The following is a 21,754-nucleotide window of genomic DNA, read 5'->3' on the forward strand; positions in this document are numbered from 1 at the left end:
GAAGAGAGAGTAATATAGTGGTCTCTGTCCAGCATGACTCATGAAGAGGGAGTAATATAGTGGTCTCTGTCCAGCATGGCTCATGAAGAGGGAGTAATATAGTGGTCTCTGTCCAGCATGGCTCATGAAGAGGGAGTAATATAGTGGTCTCTGTCCAGCATGGCTCATGAAGAGGGAGTAAAAAGTGGTCTCTATCCAGCATGGCTCATGAAGAGGGAGTAATATAGTGGTCTCTATCCAGCATGGCTCATGAAGAGGGAGTAATATAGTGGTCTCTCTGTCCAGCATGGCTCATGAAGAGGGAGTAATATAGTGGTCTCTCTATCCAGCATGGCTCATGAAGAGGGAGTTATATAGTGGTCTCTCTGTCCAGCATGGCTCATGAAGAGAGAGTAATATAGTGGTCTCTCTGTCCAGCATGGCTAATGAAGAGAGAGTAATATAGTGGTCTCTGTCCAGCATGGCTCATGAAGAGGGAGTAATATAGTGGTCTCTGTCCAGCATGGCTCATGAAGAGGGAGTAATATAGTGGTCTCTCTATCCAGCATGGCTCATGAAGAGGGAGTAATATAGTGGTCTCTGTCCAGCATGGCTCATGAATATGGAGTAATATAGTGGTCTCTGTCCAGCATGGCTCATGAATAGGGAGTAATATAGTGGTCTTTGTCCAGCATGGCTCATGAAGAGAGAGTAATATAGTGGTCTCGGTCCAGCATGGCTCATGAAGAGAGAGTAATATAGTGGTCTCTCTGTCCAGCATGGCACATGAAGAGGGAGTAATATAATGGTCTCTGTCCAGCATGGCACATGAAGAGGGAGTAATATAGTGGTCTCTGTCCAGCATGGCACATGAAGAGGGAGTAATATAATGGTCTCTGTCCAGCATGGCACATGAAGAGGGAGTAATATAGTGGTCTCTATCCAGCATGGCACATGAAGAGGGAGTAATATAGTGGTCTCTATCCAGCATGGCTCATGAAGAGAGAGTAATATAGTGGTCTCTCTGTCCAGCATGGCTCATGAAGAGAGAGTAATATAGTGGTCTTTGTCCAGCATGACTCATGAAGAGGGAGTAATATAGTGGTCTCTGTCCAGCATGGCTCATGAAGAGGGAGTAATATAGTGGTCTCTGTCCAGCATGGCTCATGAAGAGGTAGTAATATAGTGGTCTCTGTCCAGCATGGCTCATGAAGAGGGAGTAATATAGTGGTCTCTGTCCAGCATGGCTCATGAAGAGGTAGTAATATATTGGTCTCTGTCCAGCATGGCTCATGAAGAGGGAGAAATATAGTGGTCTCTCTATTCTGCATGGCTCATGAAGAGGGAGTAATATAGTGGTCTCTCTGTCCAGCAAGGCTCATGAAGAGAGAGTAATATAGTGGTCTCTCTATCCAGCATGGCTCATGAAGGGGGAGTAATATAGTGGTCTCTCTGTCCAGCATGGCTCATGAAGAGAGAGTAATATAGTGGTCTCTCTATCCAGCATGGCTCATGAAGACAGAGTAATATAGTGGTCTCTGTCCAGCATGACTCATGAAGAGGGAGTAATATAGTGGTCTCTGTCCAGCATGGCACATGAAGAGGGAGTAATATAGTTGTCTCTCTGTCCAGCATGGCTCATGAAGAGGGAGTAATATAGTGGTCTCTGTCCAGCATGACTCATGAAGAGGGAGTAATATAGTGGTCTCTGTCCAGCATGGCTCATGAAGAGGGAGTAATATAGTGGTCTCTGTCCAGCATGGCTCATGAAGAGGGAGTAATATAGTGGTCTCTGTCCAGCATGGCTCATGAAGAGGGAGTAAAAAGTGGTCTCTATCCAGCATGGGTCATGAAGAGGGAGTAATATAGTGGTCTCTATCCACCATGACTCATCAAGAGGGAGTAATATAGTGGTCTCTCTGTCCAGCATGGCTCATGAAGAGGGAGTAATATAGTGGTCTCTCTATCCAGCATGGCTCATGAAGAGGGAGTTATATAGTGGTCTCTCTGTCCAGCATGGCTCATGAAGAGAGAGTAATATAGTGGTCTCTCTGTCCAGCATGGCTAATGAAGAGAGAGTAATATAGTGGTCTCTGTCCAGCATGGCTCATGAAGAGGGAGTAATATAGTGGTCTCTGTCCAGCATGGCTCATGAAGAGGGAGTAATATAGTGGTCTCTCTATCCAGCATGGCTCATGAAGAGGGAGTAATATAGTGGTCTCTGTCCAGCATGGCTCATGAATATGGAGTAATATAGTGGTCTCTGTCCAGCATGGCTCATGAATAGGGAGTAATATAGTGGTCTCTGTCCAGCATGGCTCATGAAGAGGGAGTAATATAGTGGTCTCTCTGTCCAGCATGGCTCATGAAGACGGAGTAATATAGTGGTCTCTGTCCAGCATGGCTCATGAATAGGGAGTAATATAGTGGTCTCTGTCCAGCATGGCTCATGAAATGGGTCTCCAGGAGAGCCAATGAAGAGTGTGGGATCAGCTCCCGCACTGGCCAGTCAAAGCCCTTCTCTGTCCCATTACTCCAATGGTAAAACCAGTTTCCCCCTGATGCTCGGACATCAGAGTCCCTTTTTATTATTGTATTTTACTACTAGCACTAACTTTGTGATCTCTGTGCAGTGTGGGAGCAATGAGCCATCTGCAATCTTTTTGGGCTCCAACTCTATTCAAATTAAAGGTTCAGCAGGTTCATGGGGAAAAGAAAAAGACCCCAAACTGTTTCTATTAGACAAAGTGCTGAGATCTTGATTCACTGTATTATCTGAGTTCACTGACAAAAGCCTCTCTCCATAAATTTGTCTAAGAATGTGTCCACGAAGCACTCTGAATGAATAGGGCTATTTTATGTACAGTATAGGCATTTTTATTTAGAATTCATAAAGAGCAGCCATTTTACAAGGCTGGATTACATAAAATTCTAAGTGGAGGAGAGGAGATACTGACATTACCATAAAGCCACATCGAGTCCTACTTGCCGTACACACACACACGTCAGTTTTTTATGCTTTGGGAATGGACGTTCTCCCTCTCTCTTCCATCTCTATCTCTGTCCCTCCCTCTCTCACTTCCTCCATCTTGTCTAACATGCTTGTCCTTAATTTGCCTCTCCTGCACAATCTCTCATTCTCTATCCCTCTGTGATTTACACACTCACATACTATCTCCTCCCTTCTCCAACCTGTCTTCCCCATTGACTTACGCTTTGTTTTGTTCTTGCTATCACCATGCCTCTTCTTGCTTATATGCTCCCTCTCCTCTACTTTCTCATCTCTTTCCTCTTCCTCTCGCTCTCTCTCTGTCTGTCTCTCTATGTTCTCTCTCTCTTCTGTTGTTTTAGCATGCTTTCTCATGAATGCAGAACATCTCTCTCCCTCTGTCTCTCCTTCCCTCTTCCGCCCTCCCTCTCTATTTATCTCTCTCTCTCTGTCTTAGAATGCAAGATATGTGATGAAAGGAGGGAAGTGCTGAAATCTAATTGACAGTGTGGCGATGGTGTCCGTCCATACAAGAGTCCCATCTCACTGCGGGGGAAGATGCATTTGTGGGCCACACTCCTAATGAGCTCCTTACCACTGGATTCTCTGTGGCTTCAACAGCCATCCTCTCTTCATCCCTCTATCCCCGTCTCCCCATCCTGACAGTGGAGAGTTCAAGTCTGGAGTGGCTAGACGTGCCTTTGAAGAGTCAAGTCCTTTCTTGGCAGGCTAACAGAGTTGGACATTCCATGGGGACGTCATGGAGGGTTAACTCTCCGCCCCCACCGCAGTGAGAGGAGAGCAAGGCTCCGGCTACACGGCTCCATCATAGGCTGGGTTTCCCATGCTCTGTCGCTGAAGGTTACAAAGTGTCATATCTGAAATGGAGCCAGAGGAGGGAGAGATTTCTCACACTCTAATTGTGTGTGTGATTCACTTTCTCTACCCTCCCTTTCGCTGTTTCTCCCCTCTCCTACTGTGTGTCAATATCTGCATTTTAGCATGCAAGAAATTAGCCTCTCACTCTGAGTGTCTCCCTCTATCCCTCCATTCCCTTATCTCTCTCTCCCTCACTCCCTCCCAGTGCTGTGTGATCAGGGAAGTGTGTGTGTGGGGGGGGGGGGGGGGGGGGGGGGGGGGGGGGGCCGGAGGACCATCCTGTCTCCTTCTGGCTGGGAATATTAAGAGACCATACTCTTCTCTGGGCTGTCTTTGTGTCTAAGTACAGCAGTCTCCAAGGTTACATTACCTCGCATCAAATCAACAATGACCTTTATCTGACTTTAGCAGCCAGTGTTCTGGGACAGAGCACCCCATGGGACCGTCAGGCACGTCACCTGAAGACTCGCCTCTTATCCCCAACGAAAAGGCCACCGCAAGAGAAGTGCTCAGTTGAGCACGGCTGGAAACTGTTCAGCTGAAGAGTGACCCCACAAGGTTACTGTACAAGACAGTGAGTGAGTGGGAGAGAGAGAGAGAGAGAGAGAGAGAGAGAGAGAGAGAGAGAGCACAAGCCTCTTGTTTATGCTGACTAGAGAGTTGCTGACTGCGCTCACCTAGGTTACTTTGGGGTCAGGGAGAGGTGAGGCTACAGATAGCTAGGCATGGCTCCTCTACAAGACATGTACTTTCACAAAAACTTTTGAAACAGTAGTAGAAAAGAAACAGGTTCCTCATGAAGAAACAGGAGCAGAAAAGAAACAGGTTCCTCATGAAGAAACAGTAGCAGAAAATAAACAGGTTCCTCATGAAGAAACAGTAGCAGAAAATAAACAGGTTCCTCGTGAAGAAACAGTAGTAGAAAAGAAACAGGTTCCTCATAAAGAAACAGTAGCAGAAAAGAAACAGATTCCTCATGAAGAAACAGTAGTAGAAAATAAACAGGTTCCTGATAAAGAAACAGTAGTAGAAAAGAAACAGGTTCCTCATGAAGAAACAGTAGCAGAAAAGAAACAGGTTCCTCATAAAGAAACAGTAGTAGAAAAGAAACAGGTTCCTGATAAAGAAACAGTAGTAGAAAAGAAACAGGTTCCTCATGAAGAAACAGTAGCAGAAAAGAAACAGGTTCCTCATAAAGAAACAGTAGTAGAAAAGAAACAGGTTCCTCATGAAGAAACAGTAGCAGAAAAGAAAAAGGTTCCTCATGAAGAAACAGTAGCAGAAAAGAAACAGGTTCCTCATGAAGAAACAGTAGCAGAAAAGAAACAGATTCCTCATGAAGAAACAGTAGTAGAAAATAAACAGGTTCCTCATAAAGAAACAGTAGCAGAAAAGAAACAGATTCCTCATGAAGAAACAGTAGCAGAAAATAAACAGGTTCCTCATGAAAAACAGAAACAGTAGTAGTAAAAGAAACAGGTTCCTCATGAAGAAACAGTAGCAGAAAAGAAAAAGGTTCAGGTTCCTCATGAAGAAACAGTAGCAGAAAATAAACAGATTCCTCATGAAGAAACAGTAGTAGAAAATAAACAGGTTCCTCATAAAGAAACAGTAGTAGAAAACAAACAGATTCCTCATGAAGAAACAGTAGTAGAAAACAAACAGATTCCTCATGAAGAAACAGTAGCAGAAAAGAAACAAGGTTCCTCATGAAGAAACAGTAGCAGAAAATAAACAGGTTCCTCATGAAGAAACAGTAGCAGAAAATAAACAGGTTCCTCATGAAGAAACAGTAGCAGAAAATAAACAGGTTCCTCATGAAGAAACAGTAGTAGAAAAGAAACAGGTTCCTCATAAAGAAACAGTAGCAGATAAGAAACAGGTTCCTCATAAAGAAACAGAACCATGACAGGGATTTTTTTTTTAAGGCAGCGGAGGAAATTGGCCATGATATCCTACACATCCTGCACTCTGGTGGTGAGAGGCAGTACTTCATGCAGGCAGGAAAGGCACTCCTGCTCCTATAAGCTTGGGGAAGAAAGGAAAGCTGTGTCCATGGGAACGGGCTTGGAATACTGATGCCACAGTGCAGGGGTGCATTGGAGCTGCAGTCTATTCTGGCAAGCTCAGGCTAAGGCCTTAGATATTCTCATTACAGCTGTCCTCTGAAGGCTATCATCAAATCTTACCTTTTTGTCAAAACTGGGCTTACAAGGTACCCCCTGTCACTATTATTCAATTGTGAATATCTTAAAGATAATAATACAACATTGATCAAATAGCAGCAGTGAAATAGTCTCTCATCATGTCCACATTGCGTTTGTCACTAAGCTTTTCAAAGTCCCCAGTCAGTCCTTCTGGTCCCCATAAGGGATTGTATGATTTGTGACCCACTGCCTCTAAATGTTGAAAGTAAAGAAACATTAGACTAAAATGCACCATGAACTCCTTCTTTTCCCCCACTGGTAACGGCCGTGGCCAAACTTGGAGATGTTGTCGATTAACTTAAGGTCGATCTTCTCCAGGGCAAGATGGCTCGACTGCACCAACAGAGACTGAAAACAGAAGTGAATCAATATGACATTTTGCAACCACACATGCCTTTCATATACAGTGGGGAGAACAAGTATTTGAGACACTGCCGATTTTGCAGGTTTTCCTACTTACAAAGCATGTAGAGGTCTGTAATTTTTATCATAGGTACACTTCAACTGTGAGAGACAGAATCAAAAACAAAAATCCAGAAAATCACATTGTATGATTTTTAAGTAATTAATTAGAATTTTATTGCATAACATAAGTATTTGATCACCTACCAACCAGTAAGAATTCCGGCTCTCACAGACCTGTTAGTTTTTCTTTAAGAAGCCCTCCTGTTCTCCACTCATTACCTGTATTAACTGCACCTGTTTGAACTCGTTACCTGTATAAAAGACACCTGTCCACACACTCAATCAAACAGACTCCAACCTCTCCACAATGGCCAAGACCAGAGAGCTGTGTAAGGACATCAGGGATAAAATTGTAGACCTGCACAAGGCTGGGATGGGCTACAGGACAATAGGCAAGCAGCTTGGTGAGAAGGCAACAACTGTTGGCGCAATTATTAGAAAATAGAAGAAGTTCAAGATGACGGTCAATCACCCTCGGTCTGGGGCTCCATGCAAGATCTCACCTTGTGGGGCATCAATGATCATGAGGAAGGTGAGGGATCAGCCCAGAACTACACGGCAGGACCTGGTCAATGACCTGAAGAGAGCTGGGACCACAGTCTCAAAGAAAACTATTAATAACACACTACGCCGTCATGGATTCAAATCCTGAAGAGCACGCAAGGTCCCCCTGCTCAAGCCAGCGCATGTCCAGGCCTGTCTGAAGTTTGCCAATGACCATCTGGATGATCCAGAGGAGGAATGGGAGAAGGTCATGTGGTCTGATGAGACAAAAATAGAGCTTTTTGGTCTAAACTCCCCTCGCTGTGTTTGGAGGAAGAAGAAGGATGAGTACAACCCCAAGAACACCATCCCAACCGTGAAGCATGGAGGTGGAAACAAAATTCTTTGGGGATGCTTTTCTGCAAAGGGGACAGGACGACTGCACCGTATTGAGGGGAGGATGGATGGGGCCATGTATCGCGAGATCTTGGCCAACAAACTCCTTCCCTCAGTAAGAGCATTGAAGATGGGTCGTGGCTCGGTCTTCCAGCATGACAACGACCCGAAACACACAGCCAGGGCAACTAAGGAGTGGCTCCGTAAGAAGCATCTCAAAGTCCTGGAGTGGCCAGACCTGAACCCAATAGAAAATCTTTGGAGGGAGCTGAAAGTCCGTATTGCCCAGCGACAGCCCCGAAACCTGAAGGATCTGGAGAAGGTCTGCATGGAGGAGTGGGCCAAAATCCCTGCTGCAGTGTGTGCAAACCTGGTCAAGAACTACAGGAAACGTATGATCTCTGTAATTGCAAAGGTTTCTGTACCAAATATTAAGTTCTGCTTTTCTGATGTATCAAATACTTACGTCATGCAATAAAATGCAAATTAATTACTTACAAATCATACAATGTGATTTTCTGGATTTTTGTTTTAGATTCCGTCTCTCACAGTTGAAGTGTACCTATGATAAAAATTACAGACCTCTACATGCTTTGTAAGTAGGAAAACCTGCGAAATCGGCAGTGTATCAAATACTTGTTCTCCCCACTGTATATAGGTGCATGATTTGTGATCCGCCATCTACTAATGAGATTCCATGTTTTATTCTTCAACAGTTCATGTTTCAGCATGTTGAAATATTGTACTGTATCGTCCCTCTATTACCTGCTGGATGAGGGACGGGGGAGTCAGGGCCTCCTTCAGACAGACAGACTCCTGACCCCATCCTCTCCATGAGACCTGAGTGTGAGGTCCTCCCTGATGGTCTGTCTCCCTGGCTGCCATAGTGGCGCAGTCAGTTCCCTCACCCTGCAGGACAACACTGACTCTCTGCCAGCCTATCTGCCAGGCCCAGGCCAGGACACCCCTCACAAACCTACACACAGGCACACGTGCATGCACAAACACACTCACTCACACAATGCTTGGCCCTCCTCTCTCCTGTCTCAGCATGCTCCCTGGCTGGATGGCTCCAGTCCCACTACTAACAGCTGCTGCCTCAGGCCTGGGGCCCGGACCCACTGTACTGGACTGGAGGTTCCACTGCTCCAGACCCAAAGCCCCAGCCCAGGACAACAACAAACAACCTTATTCCTCTGACTGGCATTACAATTACATACCAGGTTATCTGAGACAAACATACATAACACACCAGTTGAAAAATTAATAAAACATCATTACAGTAGAAGAGCAGAGGCAGGGCCTCACGAGTGGCACAGTGGTCTAAGGCACTGCATCACAGTGCTAGCTGTGCCACTACAGATTCTGGGTTCGAGTCCAGGTTCTGTAGCAGCCAGCCGTGACTGGAAGACCCATGACCTTGACCTTTGCCTCTCCCGAGTCCATACGGGAGTTGCAACAATGAGACAAGACTGTAACTACAGTGCCTTGCAAAAGTATTCCTCCCCCTTGGTGTTTCTCCTATTTTGTTGCATTACAACCTGGATTTTTATTTGGATTTCATGTAATGGACATACACAAAATACTCAAAATTGGTGAAGTGAAATGAAAAAAATGACTTGTTTCAGAAAATTCTAAAAAATGTCAAATGGAAAGGTGGATCGTGTATATGTATTCACCCCCTTTGCTATGAAGCCCCTAAATAAGATCTGGTGTAACCAATTACCTTCAGAAGTCACATAATTAATTAAATAAAGTCCACCTGTGTGCAATCTAAGCGTCACATTATCTCAGTAGATAACAACTGTTCTGAAAGGCCCCAGAGTCTGCAACACCACTAAGCGAGGGGCACCACCAAGGAAGCGGCACCATAAAGACCAAGGAGCTCTCCAAACAGGTCAGGGACAAAGTTCTGGAGAGGTACAGATCAGGGTTGGGTTATAAAAAAATATCAGAAACTTTGAACATCCCACGGAGCGCCATTAAATCCATTATTAAAAAATGGAAATAATATGGCACCACAACAAACCTGCCAAGGCAAGGAGGTTATTAATCAGAGAGGCAACAAAGAGACCAAAGATAACCCTGAAGGAGCTGCAAAACTCCACAGCAGAGAGTGGAGTATCTGTCCATAGGACCACTTTAAGCCGTACACTCCACAGAGTTGGGCTTTAGAAGAGTGTCCAGAAAAAAATCCATTGCTAAAAGAAAAAATAAGCAAATATGTTTTGTGTTCGCCAAAAGACATGTGGAGACTCCCCAAACATATGGAAGAAGTACTCTGGTCAGATGAGACTAAAATGTAGCTTTTTGGCCATCAAGGAAAATGCTATGTCTGGCGCAAACCCAACACCTCTCATCACCCCAAGAATACCATCCCCACAGTGAAGCCTGGTGGTGGCAGCATCATGTTGTGGGGATGTTTTTCATCGGCAGGGACTGGGAAACTGGTCAGAATTGAAGGAATGATGGATGGCGCTAAATACAGGGACATTCTTGGCATTCTGGTTTCAGTCTTCCAGAGAATTGAGATTGGGACGGAGGTTCACCTTCCAGCAGGACAATGACCCTAAGCATACTGCTAATGCAACACTTGAGTGGTTTAAGGGGAAACATGTAAATGCCTTGGAATGGCCTAGTCAAAGCCCAGACCTCAATCCAATTGAGAATCTGTGGTATGACTTAAAGATTGCTGTACACCAGCGGAACCCATCCAACTTGAAGGAGCTGGAGCAGTTTTACCTTGAAGAATGGGCAAAAATCCCAGTGGCTAGATGTGCCAAGCTGATAGAGGCATACCCCAAGAGACTTGCAGCTGTAATTGCTGCAAAAGGTGGCTCTACAAAGTATTGCCTTTGGGGGGGATGAATAGTTATGCCTGCTCAAGATTTTTTTTTTTGTCTTATTTCTTGTTTGTTTCACAATAAAAAATACTTTGCATCTTCAAATTGGTAGGCATGTTGTGTAAATGAAATGATAAAAACCCACAAAAAAAATCAATGTTAATTCCATGTTTTAAGGCAACAAAATAGGAAAAATGCTAAGGGGGTGAATAATTTCACACGCCACTGTACCAATTGGATACCATGAAATTGGGTTAAAAAAAATGGGTAAAAAAAATGGGTAAAAAAAATAAAAATATCAGAGGCAGAAATGCTGTTTCATAATTGATAAAGCCCTGAGAAGGTACTTCAGAGCAGATGGAGAGATTCTTCCAGAAAGAGGCCATTACCTGAACAGTTGACCTCACCTCCATCAGAAAGGCAGGGAGTAATTAGTTCTGTATTTTACAGTGTTACTGGCAGATTTGGAGAAAGAAGTGATATTGTGTATAAGAGTGCTGTAGGTGTTGGGACTGGATGTATCTGTGCTTGCGCTGCAGTGAGGGTCAGTGCCTCTGGAGGTTATTATTACACAACACAGGCCATCTCCATGACTCTCCCTCCAGACACTGTATCACTTCTTTCAGTGGATGCATCATGTTCATATCACATTCTTTGTTTCCCCTCCTTGGACCTCAACGATGAGAAATGCTTCCGTTGGGGAACATTTTGAAAAACTGAAATGTGCTATTGTGCTATTGTGTGAACAATGCTCCAAATACTTAAAGTAGCACTCCAGTCTCATTCTCACCTCATTGAACACCTGATTTATTTAACAAAAGGCACATCTCAATAGGTGGTCCAGGTATGTCTGACATGGCACAAGTGGGGGTGTTCTCTATCACTCTTCTATTGTTCCTCGAGCCAATGGACTTCCCATCAAACCAACTCCTTGAATGCCCTCCTCCTGATAGTTTGCAGTGGTGTCTAAAAAACACTATTTTAATCAAAACATATTTGTTTACCCTTTACTGTGTGTACTTTACTGTCTTTATACTTGGGATATCACCATAACAGGAAAAGTTTAAAAATCGCTGGAGGACATCTTTAAGTTAATAGGAAATAAGGACCTTGAAAATCCTTCTGAAAATCCAATTTTTTGCAAAGGGTGCAGAATACTGTATTATGCAGAGATGTATAGCGGGAGACGTGAGGGACGTCTAAATGGAGTGCGAGGCCCTCAGGGTCCTCCTCATTACCTGCTGAAGTGGAGGTGAAAGCACTTTTGAGTGGAAGGCTTAATTGCTGTACAGAGCTAGGTGAAGCCAAATATGGTTAGAACACATGGACATACACAGAGTGTACAAAACATTAGGAACACCTGGTCTTACCATGACAGACTGACCAGGTGAAAGCTATGCTCCCTTATTGATGTAACTTGTGAAATCCACTTCAATCAGTGTAGATGAAGGGGAGGAGACGGGCTAAAGAATGATTTTTAAGACTTGAGACAATTGAGACAAGAATTGTGTGTGTGCCATTCAGATAGTGAACGGGCACGACAAAATATTTAAGTGCCTTTGAACAGGGTATGGTAGTATGTGCCAGGCGCACCAATTTGTGTCAAGAACTGCAATGCTGCTGGGTTTTTACATGTTCAACAGTTTTCTGTGTGTATCAAGAATGGTCAACCACCCAATGGACTTCCAGCCAACTGTTGGATAAACCTGTCAATAATCAACTGACTGGCTTTCTTGATGTTTATAGTATTCTCTCAAGTATGCAATCTGGCTTCCGCTCAGGTTATGGGTGTGTCACCATTGCCCTTGATTCTAAGCAACATTGTGCTGCTATTTTTATTGACTTGGCCAAAGCTTTTGATACGGTAGACCATTCCATTCTTGTGGGCCCGCTAAGGACTATTGGTGTCTCTGAGGGGTCTTTGGCCTGGTTTGCTAACTATTTATTTATTTTATTTTATTTCACCTTTATTTAACCAGGTAGGCTAGTTGAGAACAAGTTCTCATTTACAACTGCGACCTGGCCAAGATAAAGCATTGTGAACAGACAACACATGGAGTAAACAATTAACAAGTCAATAACACAGTAGAAAAAAAGAGAGTCTATATACATTGTGTGCAAAAGGCATGAGCAAATAGTTACAGTTTTGCAGGTTAACGCTGGAGTGATAAACGATCAGATGGTCATGTACAGGTAGAGATATTGGTGTGCAAAAGAGCAGAAAAGTAAATAAATAAAAACAGTATGGGGATGAGGTAGGTAAAATTGGGTGGGCTATTTACCGATAGACTGCAGCGATCGGTTAGCTGCTCAGATAGCAGATGTTTGAAGTTGGTGAGGGAGATAAAAGTCTCCAACTTCAGCGATTTTTGAATTTCGTTCCTGTCACAGGCAGCAGAGAACTGGAACGAAAGGCGGCCAAATGAGGTGTTGGCTTTAGGGATGATCAGTGAGATACACCTGCTGGAGCGCGTGCTACGGGTGGGTGTTGCCATCGTGACCAGTGAACTGAGATAAGGCGGAGCTTTACCTAGCATGGACTTGTAGATGACCTGGAGCCAGTGGGTCTGGCGACGAATATGTAGCGAGGGCCAGCCGACTAGAGCATACAGGTCGCAGTGGTGGGTGGTATAAGGTGATTTAGTAACAAAACGGATGGCACTGTGATAAACCGCTTCCAGTTTGCTGGGTAGTGTTGGAAGCTATTTTGTAGATGACATCTCTCATAGTGCAGTGTATAAAGTCAGAATATCTGCTGTCTCAGCCACTGCCTGTCACCAAGGAAGTACCCCAAGGACGGTGCACTGTCCTCTCAGCACATACCAAAGCTGCAGGTGTATGTAGGTTAAATCTAGACTTGGTTTCCTCTATCGTAATCACTCTTTCACCTCAGCTGCCAAACTAACCCTGACTCGGATGACCATCCTACCCCAGCTAGATTAGACTTAATTTATAGATCGGCAGGTAAGGGTGCTCTCGGGTGGCTAGATGTTTACCATTCGGCCATCAGAATTGCCACCAATGCTCCTTATAGGACACTCTACTCTGTAAACGGGTCATCTCTGTATACCTGTCGCAAGACCCACTGATTGATGCTTATTTATAAAACCGTCTTAGGCCTCACTCCCCCCTATCTGAGGTATCTACTGCAGCCCTCATCCTCCACATACACCTGTTCCGCCAGTGACATTGTGCCAAAGTTTCCACAAGCGTAAACATTCCCGACCCAACAAATTGAGGCTATTGAGGGCAAAAGGGTGTGCAACTCAATAGAAAGGTGCTCTTAATGTTCTGTACACTTTGTACAGCCAGTTGGCTTGCATTTAGAAAGACATGTGGCTGTATACTTTCGCATTCATGTAAAGCAATGGTCTAAAACTGACAAGGAATTTATCTAGACATACCAGCATCCTGATTAGTGTGCTCTGGACTACAGTGTTCTTTCCCTTGAAAATCCAGAGAGCCTGCAGCAGGCCATACAGTAGTCTAGTCACTTTCAATGTTGATGGAATAAGTGCCAAGACCTGTTACCCCGACCAAATTCCCATTACGCACAATGATTTTAGCAGAGCATTTATACAATGCGTACATCTTGCCATGTAACTATGCAGGCAGTCGTGAGATTAACCCATCTATTAACCTTGAACTGTACCAATTAACCACAGCTGCCGTTTATTATTCACCGAGCTGTCATCTGCAGCTTCCCAATATGCTGGCAGGCAGCGGTACAAGGCCACCAGTACTGCCCAAAATGCATCATCCTTCAGCTCCCGCAAGGTAGGCAACTGCTACACTGAACTACAGGCAAGCAGTGGTTTTGAAGTCAGTTTATTTCATGAGCCATGTTGACCTTGACAAGTTTGAGGGCTGATCGTCAACGCACGTACGCACAGCCAAAATGGAACGTATAAAAATAGTGAACAATTGCCTCAATTTTAAACTGCATTATTGCACTTTATAGCAACGTGACTAAATTCACAGAACTGTAAGTTAGAGGCACTCGAAAGCAAGTCTTTTAAGGGGTAGGTCAGTTCTGTGCATCTGTTCAGTGTGAGTCTATGTACACCAGTGTTAGACAATAGGTGGTACAAACAGTTGCTACACGGCTTGTGACAAATAATCTAGTCACATTTTTCCCTGAAGGCTGCTGGGCTGTCAACTGTCCTAATTACCAAGACTCAAATTGATCAAGCCACATTTAGCAAATAAGAAATTCATTTGTTGAACAAATTCATGCATCGACCCAAATACAACTCAATTTGCTGGGCCCATGTAGGCCTCACATAGCCTCAGATTAAAGCGTGAGATTATGCATATCATAAGAAACGAGAAAGGGCTTTTCACTTGTTTTATTATTAAACAACTCCGCAGTGCAGCATGAGGACTCATACCACCAGACAGAGCTAGAGGACACGACATTTAGGCAGTCTCTTCCTTGGCAATGCGGTCCTTCTTGAGTGGTCCCTGTAGACAAAAAGGACAAGTGGTCAGTGACAATGCATATACAGAGTTTAATAAGCAACCTGTACGCCATCTGTGGCTCCAGGGGTGATGTTCCCAGAGAGTGAACAGGGAACAGCAAAAAAACGATGTCGCTCCCCTGCCTCACTGAAGTTTGATCTGGCACCTGAATGGAACCCAAATTCATACCAAGAGTGAACCAGGTTACGATAAGTGCACTATGGGCATAGGGGACTGAGCTGCAACGCCAGTTGTATGTGTACTAGGGTGGGTCCACTACATTGATCCAGGGGACTTGTGAAACAGAGTGAAGACAAGGGAAGAGACAAATGTCATGGAAACTGAACGCACCATGAACGCCTTCTTTTCCTCCACTGTCTGGAAGCGGCCGTGGCCAAACTTGGAGGTGGTGTCGATGAACTTGAGGTCGATCTTCTCCGTGGCACGACGGCTGGACTGCACCAACAGAGACTGGAAAAAAAGCAGCATATATATATTTTTTTTTAAATATACAGATTAGTGATGCATTCCTTTAACAGGCCACACAGGACAACAATATTTAGCACATTGTCCATCTGGTATGAAACAAATGTCCTAAAGTCAACGAACCTATAAGTACCTAAATGCCAACTGACAATGCATTGGAATAAGCATGCATAAGATGGAATTGTCTCTTTCCTCACCTTACGCAGGGTTAGCACCCTCTTCTTGACTCCAATTGTGCAGCCCTTCAGCATGACAAAGTCATTGGTCACCTCTCCGTAGTGGACGAAGCCACCCAAAGGGGTGATGCTCTTGTTGGACAGATCGTACTCGGTGGCGGCGTTGTTCTTCACCAGCTTGCCGTCCTTGGTGTGGTAGCCCTGGCCGATCTTGTAGATCTTCTTGTTGATCTCTGTGCGGTGGTGGTAGCCCTTCTGACCAGCACGGGCCACAGAGAAGGCCACACGGGAGGGATGCCAGGCACCAATACAGGCCACCTTACGCAGACCACGATGGGTCTTACGGGGGAGCTTCTTTGTGTGCCAACGGCTGGTGACACCTAAAGGGGACATTTCAATGTTTAGTACCTGAGGACTTGGCATGAATAACTGAAGCTTGGTTAACTACAGTCATTAGTGGGTTGTGTCTCAGAAGGCAGCATGGAATGCATCCTCATGCGTGTCAGACTGACGCAGTGTTCCGTGTCTCACACACACACAAAGCCCCTAACCTTGTGACTAGGGGGCAGTATTTTCATTTTTGGAAAAATAACGTTCCCGTAGTAAACGGGATATTTTGTCAGGACAAGATGCTAGAATATGCAGATAATTGACAGCTTAGGATAGAAAACGCCAAAGTTTCCTAAACTGTAAAAAGTTGGTCTGTGAGTATAACAGAACTGATGTTGCAGGCGAAAGCGTGAGAAAAAGCCAAACAGGAAGGGACTCTTATTTAGAAGGCTCTGCGTTCCTATGCGTCCAGTGAATGGGCTATCAACCAGGTTACTTTCTATGGCTTCCCTTGTGTCTAGTGTCACAATACATAGTTTAAGGCTTTTATTTTGAAAAATGAGCCTGAACGTCAACATTGCGTCAGCGGTTGTGCGTAAAAGACAAATTCGGCCATTGTTTCTCTCCATCCTACTATGAAGCCACCAGTCCCGGTTGATATACTATCGAACAGGTATTTGAAAAACACCTTGAGGGTTGATTATAAACAACGTTTGCTATGTTTGTCAATATTATGGAGCTAATTTGGAATATTTCTGCGTTTGTGACTGCAATTTCCGGGCGATTTCTCAGCCAAACGTGAACAAACGAAGCTATTTCGCCTACAAAAATAATATTTTGGGATAAAAGGAACATTGGCTATCTAACGGGGAGTGTCGTGAGTGAAAACATACGAAGCGCAAAGGTAAACGATTTAATTTGATTGCTTTTCTGATTTCCGTGACCAAGTTACCTGCTGCTAGCTGGACTAAATGCTATGCTAGGTTTCCAATAAACTTACAAATGCTTGTCTAGCTTTGGCTGTAAAGCATTTTTTGAAAATCTACGATGACAGGGTGATTAACAAAAGGCTAAGCTGTGTCTCAATATATTTCACTTGTGATTTTCATGAATAGGAATATTTATGTCTGTTGTGTTATGCTAATTAGTGTCAGTTGATGATTACACTCCCTCATGCGGGATGGGGAGGTTAAGACGCATGCATACCTTTGTATCCGTGACCCTTTGTGACACCGATAACGTCGATCATCTCATCCTGGGTGAAGACATTGGTGATGGGGATAGACTGCTCCAGCTTCTCACGGGCCCAGTCCACCTTGTCAGAGATGGAGCCTCCATTGAGCTGCACCTCCATCAGGTGGGACTTCTTCTGCCTCAGGGGCAGCAGCCTCATCTGGAGGGGGAGCAGAGAGGCAGGTGAGCCTGCTAGTCCTGGGACAAGGACCAGTATAGCTAGTACAAACACCATGTATTCAACCCAAAATTGGGCTAAATGTGATCCAGGGGACATTGTCTCAGAAGGAAGGCAGCATGGAATGTATCCTCATGCGTGTCGGACGTCATGCCTGACGCAGTGTTCCGTGGTCTCATCACAGACAAAGGGAGATCTGATTCATTTAAACTATGTGGCATTGCAGGGAGCGTATTCTATCCTGCTCAGACTCACCTGTGTGTGGGCGATGATGCGGACGACCTGGCAGTACTTCTTCATGGAGGCGAAGTCCTTCTCCAGCTGCTTCTTGCCCTCGTCATCCTGCCACTTCTTGCAGTACTTTGTGAAGGCCTTCTTCTTGGACTTGTACCTAAGAGCATGCAGCATGACCGGAGGGTAGGGGAGAAGAGGCACACGGGTTGGCACAGGTCCTTCATAACCCCAGGGGGCCAGCGGAAGAACCTTGCACTCAGCTGTTCGCCCAGCCTTCACGGGGTCGAAGGGGGCAGTTACAGCTTCAGAAGGGTTTTCGGCTCATGGCGCGGTGTCTAAGAAGCACTTTCCACCGGCCAGAGGAGCCCGGAGCTCATCAGGCCACGAGGCACCCGAGCGGAGCTGCCACCAGGGGGGGCACCGGATGTTAAGACTCGCTCACTGAAACACCACATGTTTTATATGTCGAGCAACATGCTTCAAAGCTCATATTTAAACGTAATTATACACTATCCAACCAATAGTCAAAATGTTTGTTTAAATCTCTATTATTTTGCATGTGTATAATGACTCACCAGTTCCTGTAGAAGCGACGCTTGCACTCATCACTGATGTGCTCAGCGAAGATGGTCTTGAAGGAACGCAGGCCACGGGGGGTCTCGACATAACCCACAACACCCACAACAACCATGGGAGGAGTCTCCACAATGGTCACAGCCTCAACCACTTCCTTCTTGTTCACCTCTGTAGCAAAATAGTAGTCAGGTATAAAGGTTAGTAATACAGGAGTTCACAGTAGACTTATATTGCATAATGTCAATGCTCAACGACTGCGCTCAGTGCTCGACATTCAGCAAGGGTTAGACCCAATATGTCCGCCCGTCGAGGGGATCATCACAGGCAGAAAAAAAAGACAAACACTAATGCAAGACTGAAACTAATATGGCTTGGTTATGTATTCATAAATCCCACAGCAATATTCACCCAGTCAATTAAACAAAACAAAATGAAGCCAAATACTCACTTGAGCCAGGTCTGTCGACTTCACGCACGATGTGAGTCATGCCAGCCTTGTAGCCAAGGAAGGCAGTCAAGTGGACTGGCTTGCTGGGGTCATCCTTGGGGAAACTCTTCACCTTACCACGGTGACGTCTGCTCCTCTTACGGGGCAGGAAACCCAAGGATCCGTGGCGGGGAGCCGAAAATTTACGGTGGGACTGTGAAGAACACGCAATTCAGCACATTGTCCATGAGGCATACAAAGCTATATGAACGCACTTCGAGTCAGTATGTCAGAACTCGACATTGAACAGGAACAGCACGAGGCCAACCATTCTGTCCGCCTGTCGAGGGACTAGTCACCCATAATCAATGCAACCTCACTAAATAAACCCCAACTGAAGGATGTAAACAAAGTCTTGGAATAAACATGTGTAACGGTAGTCGTTAGAGGTTCGGAGGACCTTAACTAGCTACTGCTGGGCTAGCTAATGGGTCAGGCCTCATAAGGTAAAGCCCGTTATAAAACGGTAGAAATTTAACTAGCACGTTGTCAGTTTTAAACCAGTTTGATTGTGAACTAACGTTACAAAATGTCTATTTGAAATGTATTTGAGTAACGAAGCATGCTAGGCCTCAGTGTATCAGCCATTTTAAACTACCAGTATGCCAACGATTACTTCATACATTCATTCTGTAATAATCTAAGATCATGTTATTATGGTAAGGTCTAACATCAAACAACTGTATTCATTACAGAAAGACACATCATACCTATTGACTTAGAGGGGGAACATATAAGGTTTAAGAAGATGCAAAACGGATTGAAACCGCAAGTCTCAAATAAGAAAGACGAACTCACCATTTTGTCTCAGAGCCGATTGAAAAAGAGGCCTACGTAAGGGGGATGTTTGGTATTTATACAAGGACGTGACCCATCACGTGATTAACGTCGCCAACCAGCATCATGGCTCCGCCTTCCTGCTGTACAAACGCTTGCTTCAAAATCTAGAATTCAACTGTAACAGAAATGCATCAGCTAATAGATAAGGCAAAAACTCGTGTGATTGGTGCAACACCTTTTTTATTTTACAACTGTCCATCTCAACTTGTTCTCAACTAGCCTACCTGGTTAAATAATGGTGAAATAAAACTTAGCCCAGGTCTGAAATGGATCAACAGAAAACCTGCACACATTCAATCATGTAAAAATATAAATAAAAAGTATGTCAACCCCTTTTAGATAGCATAGTCAATTTGCCAGCTGTTTTGTCTGAAGTATTTAATTTGATTGAATAACATGTACCAAATTAACTCATAAAACCCAGTTCTTATCTTAGGGGAATGAGCCATGGTAACCCACGTACATAAGTATGGTATTTATTCCCATCACAAAAATGGACATTGAATAGTAGGCTACCATTGGTGAGATGACAAATCAATATGAGAGAATGCTACATTAAGAATATCCACTCATCTCAGCTCAGCCATGCATTTGGTCTGGGCTAGTAGTTGAAGGGAAGGTCTTGATTGAATGGATTACTTTGCATGCAGTTTTTTTAGGGTTGTTGTTAGAAGTGTTCTCCCAGGTATGAACAGCAGGGGGCTGTACTAGCAAAGATGAACACCTTTTAGCGTGCAAGGAAAGCATGCTAAAGTCTGAATAAGCCAGGTCACAGGGCCGTTCCCCCACAGTTCTGAATTTAACTAATGGACACATTCATGGATACACGTATGACAGTGTTCACAGTTGTAGGAGTAGCCTCCCTGTGGGCCAATAGAAAGGGCTAGAAAACAGCAAAAAAGCCCATTCCTCATGTCTTTGCCTTTGTCTGAATTGAGAGTCAGAGACTCCTCCAGGGTGATTTGAAGCTCAGGTTTCTAGGTGCAAAGTCTTAACCAGGAGCAGTCTTGCAGAGTGTGCATGTGAGCGTGCATGTGAGCGTGCATTGGCAGCTGCGAACAGTCTCTTCCCATTCTGCCACAGAAGAAGGTAGCCAACCCTGCTTCTCCACACACACAGCCCCTCAGCAGGCCTGTTGCTCCCGGTCAAGGTTCATCTTCTGGAAGAAGATCTTCCCAAACTCATAGGTGCTGATCATGACAGCACAGGCTGGGTGGGGCCACTTTGATCACCCTGGGTAGGAAACCTGAGGGGGATAAAGAGACACAATTTACCTGATTTAGTCCTCCATTCAGACTGCTTACTATAACAGCGCTTCAGGCATTGCAAATATATACTTTTTATATATCCTTTGGACTTACCTGCAAAGAGCCCCCTGTATCCCGATTCAGCCCAAATTCCCCTCATGATATGCCATGTGGATGTGGGATTCTTCACAGGGACTAGGAGGAAGGGGAGAAAGACAGAGATTTAGTGGGAAATCCTACGTTCTATCGGAGAGGATAAAATACGATTTCAGACGTGAATGGCCATACATATATATATATATATATATATATATATATATATATATATATATATATATATATATATATATATATATATATATATATATATATATATATATATATAAGACCCTGTAATTACACACCTCCCAGTGTCTCCATCTCTCCCAGTTGGATCTGTCTTTGTGTCTTCACCACGTCAAAAGGTAGAGTCATGATGGCAGCCACCTGGGACAGAAGACAATAGACACACTCTCTATAAGCAATACCCAGTGAAATCAACAGCAATACCCAGTGAAATCAACATAACTTACCACCTGATCTATTGATCAGCAGTACGTTATGTAACTAGACAGGTGAAACACTAAAAACAGGCTTTAACCAGGGGGTCCACCTGTAATCAATTATCAAGTAATGTAATGGTCTCTGTCCAGCATGGCTCATGAAGAGGGAGTAATATAGTGGTCTCTCTATCCAGCATGGCTCATGAAGAGAGAGTAATATAGTTGTCTCTCTGTCCAGCATGGCTCATGAAGAGGGAGTAATATAGTGGTCTCTGTCCAGCATGACTCATGAAGAGGGAGTAATATAGTGGTCTCTGTCCAGCATGGCTCATGAAGAGGGAGTAATATAGTGGTCTCTCTGTCCAGCATGGCTAACGAAGAGGGAGTAATAAGTGGTCTCTCTGTCCAGCATGGCTCATGAAGAGAGAGTAATATAGTGGTCTCTCTGTCCAGCATGGCTCATGAAGAGAGAGTAATATAGTGGTCTCTCTGTCCAGCATGGCTCATGAAGAGGGAGTAATATAGTGGTCTCTCTATCTAGCATTGCTCATAAAGAGAGAGTAATATAGTGGTCTCTGTCCAGCATGGCTCATGAAGAGAGAGTAATATAGTGGTCTCTGTCCAGCATGGCTCATGAAGAGAGAGTAATATAGTGGTCTCTGTCCAGCATGGCTCATGAAGAGGGAGTAATATAGTGATCTCTATCCAGCATGGCTCATGAAG

General features: G+C 44.4%; 1 protein-coding gene and 2 non-coding genes across 4 annotated transcripts; all 3 read right to left on the reverse strand.

The window, feature by feature from the left end:
- Window positions 1-14,575: 14,575 nt before the first annotated feature.
- Window positions 14,576-19,226, reverse strand: LOC139364977 (large ribosomal subunit protein uL3). Of its 2 annotated transcripts, none has more exons than XM_071102259.1 (8): window positions 19,201-19,226; window positions 18,364-18,556; window positions 17,915-18,083; window positions 17,361-17,496; window positions 16,901-17,087; window positions 15,386-15,744; window positions 15,054-15,173; window positions 14,576-14,705 (listed from the first exon to the last, which is right to left on the reverse strand). In XM_071102259.1, exons 1-8 carry the CDS (start codon window positions 19,201-19,203, stop codon window positions 14,661-14,663), a joined length of 1,212 nt encoding a protein of 403 aa, XP_070958360.1. In that variant the 5' UTR covers window positions 19,204-19,226; the 3' UTR covers window positions 14,576-14,660. The 2 variants fall into 2 exon arrangements, with proteins under 2 accessions (XP_070958360.1, XP_070958361.1); XM_071102260.1 differs by lacking the exon at window positions 19,201-19,226 and adding an exon at window positions 19,113-19,193.
- Window positions 14,791-14,921, reverse strand: LOC139365359 (small nucleolar RNA SNORA54). Its single transcript, XR_011626644.1, has one exon. It is a non-coding gene; the product is annotated as a small nucleolar RNA SNORA54 (small nucleolar RNA).
- Window positions 17,202-17,295, reverse strand: LOC139365370 (small nucleolar RNA U83B). Its single transcript, XR_011626655.1, has one exon. It is a non-coding gene; the product is annotated as a small nucleolar RNA U83B (small nucleolar RNA).
- Window positions 19,227-21,754: the final 2,528 nt, after the last annotated feature.

The sequence above is a fragment of the Oncorhynchus clarkii genome, chromosome 13 (genome assembly GCF_045791955.1).
Source record: "Oncorhynchus clarkii lewisi isolate Uvic-CL-2024 chromosome 13, UVic_Ocla_1.0, whole genome shotgun sequence".
In the NCBI taxonomy this organism is placed as follows: Eukaryota; Metazoa; Chordata; class Actinopteri; order Salmoniformes; family Salmonidae; genus Oncorhynchus; species Oncorhynchus clarkii.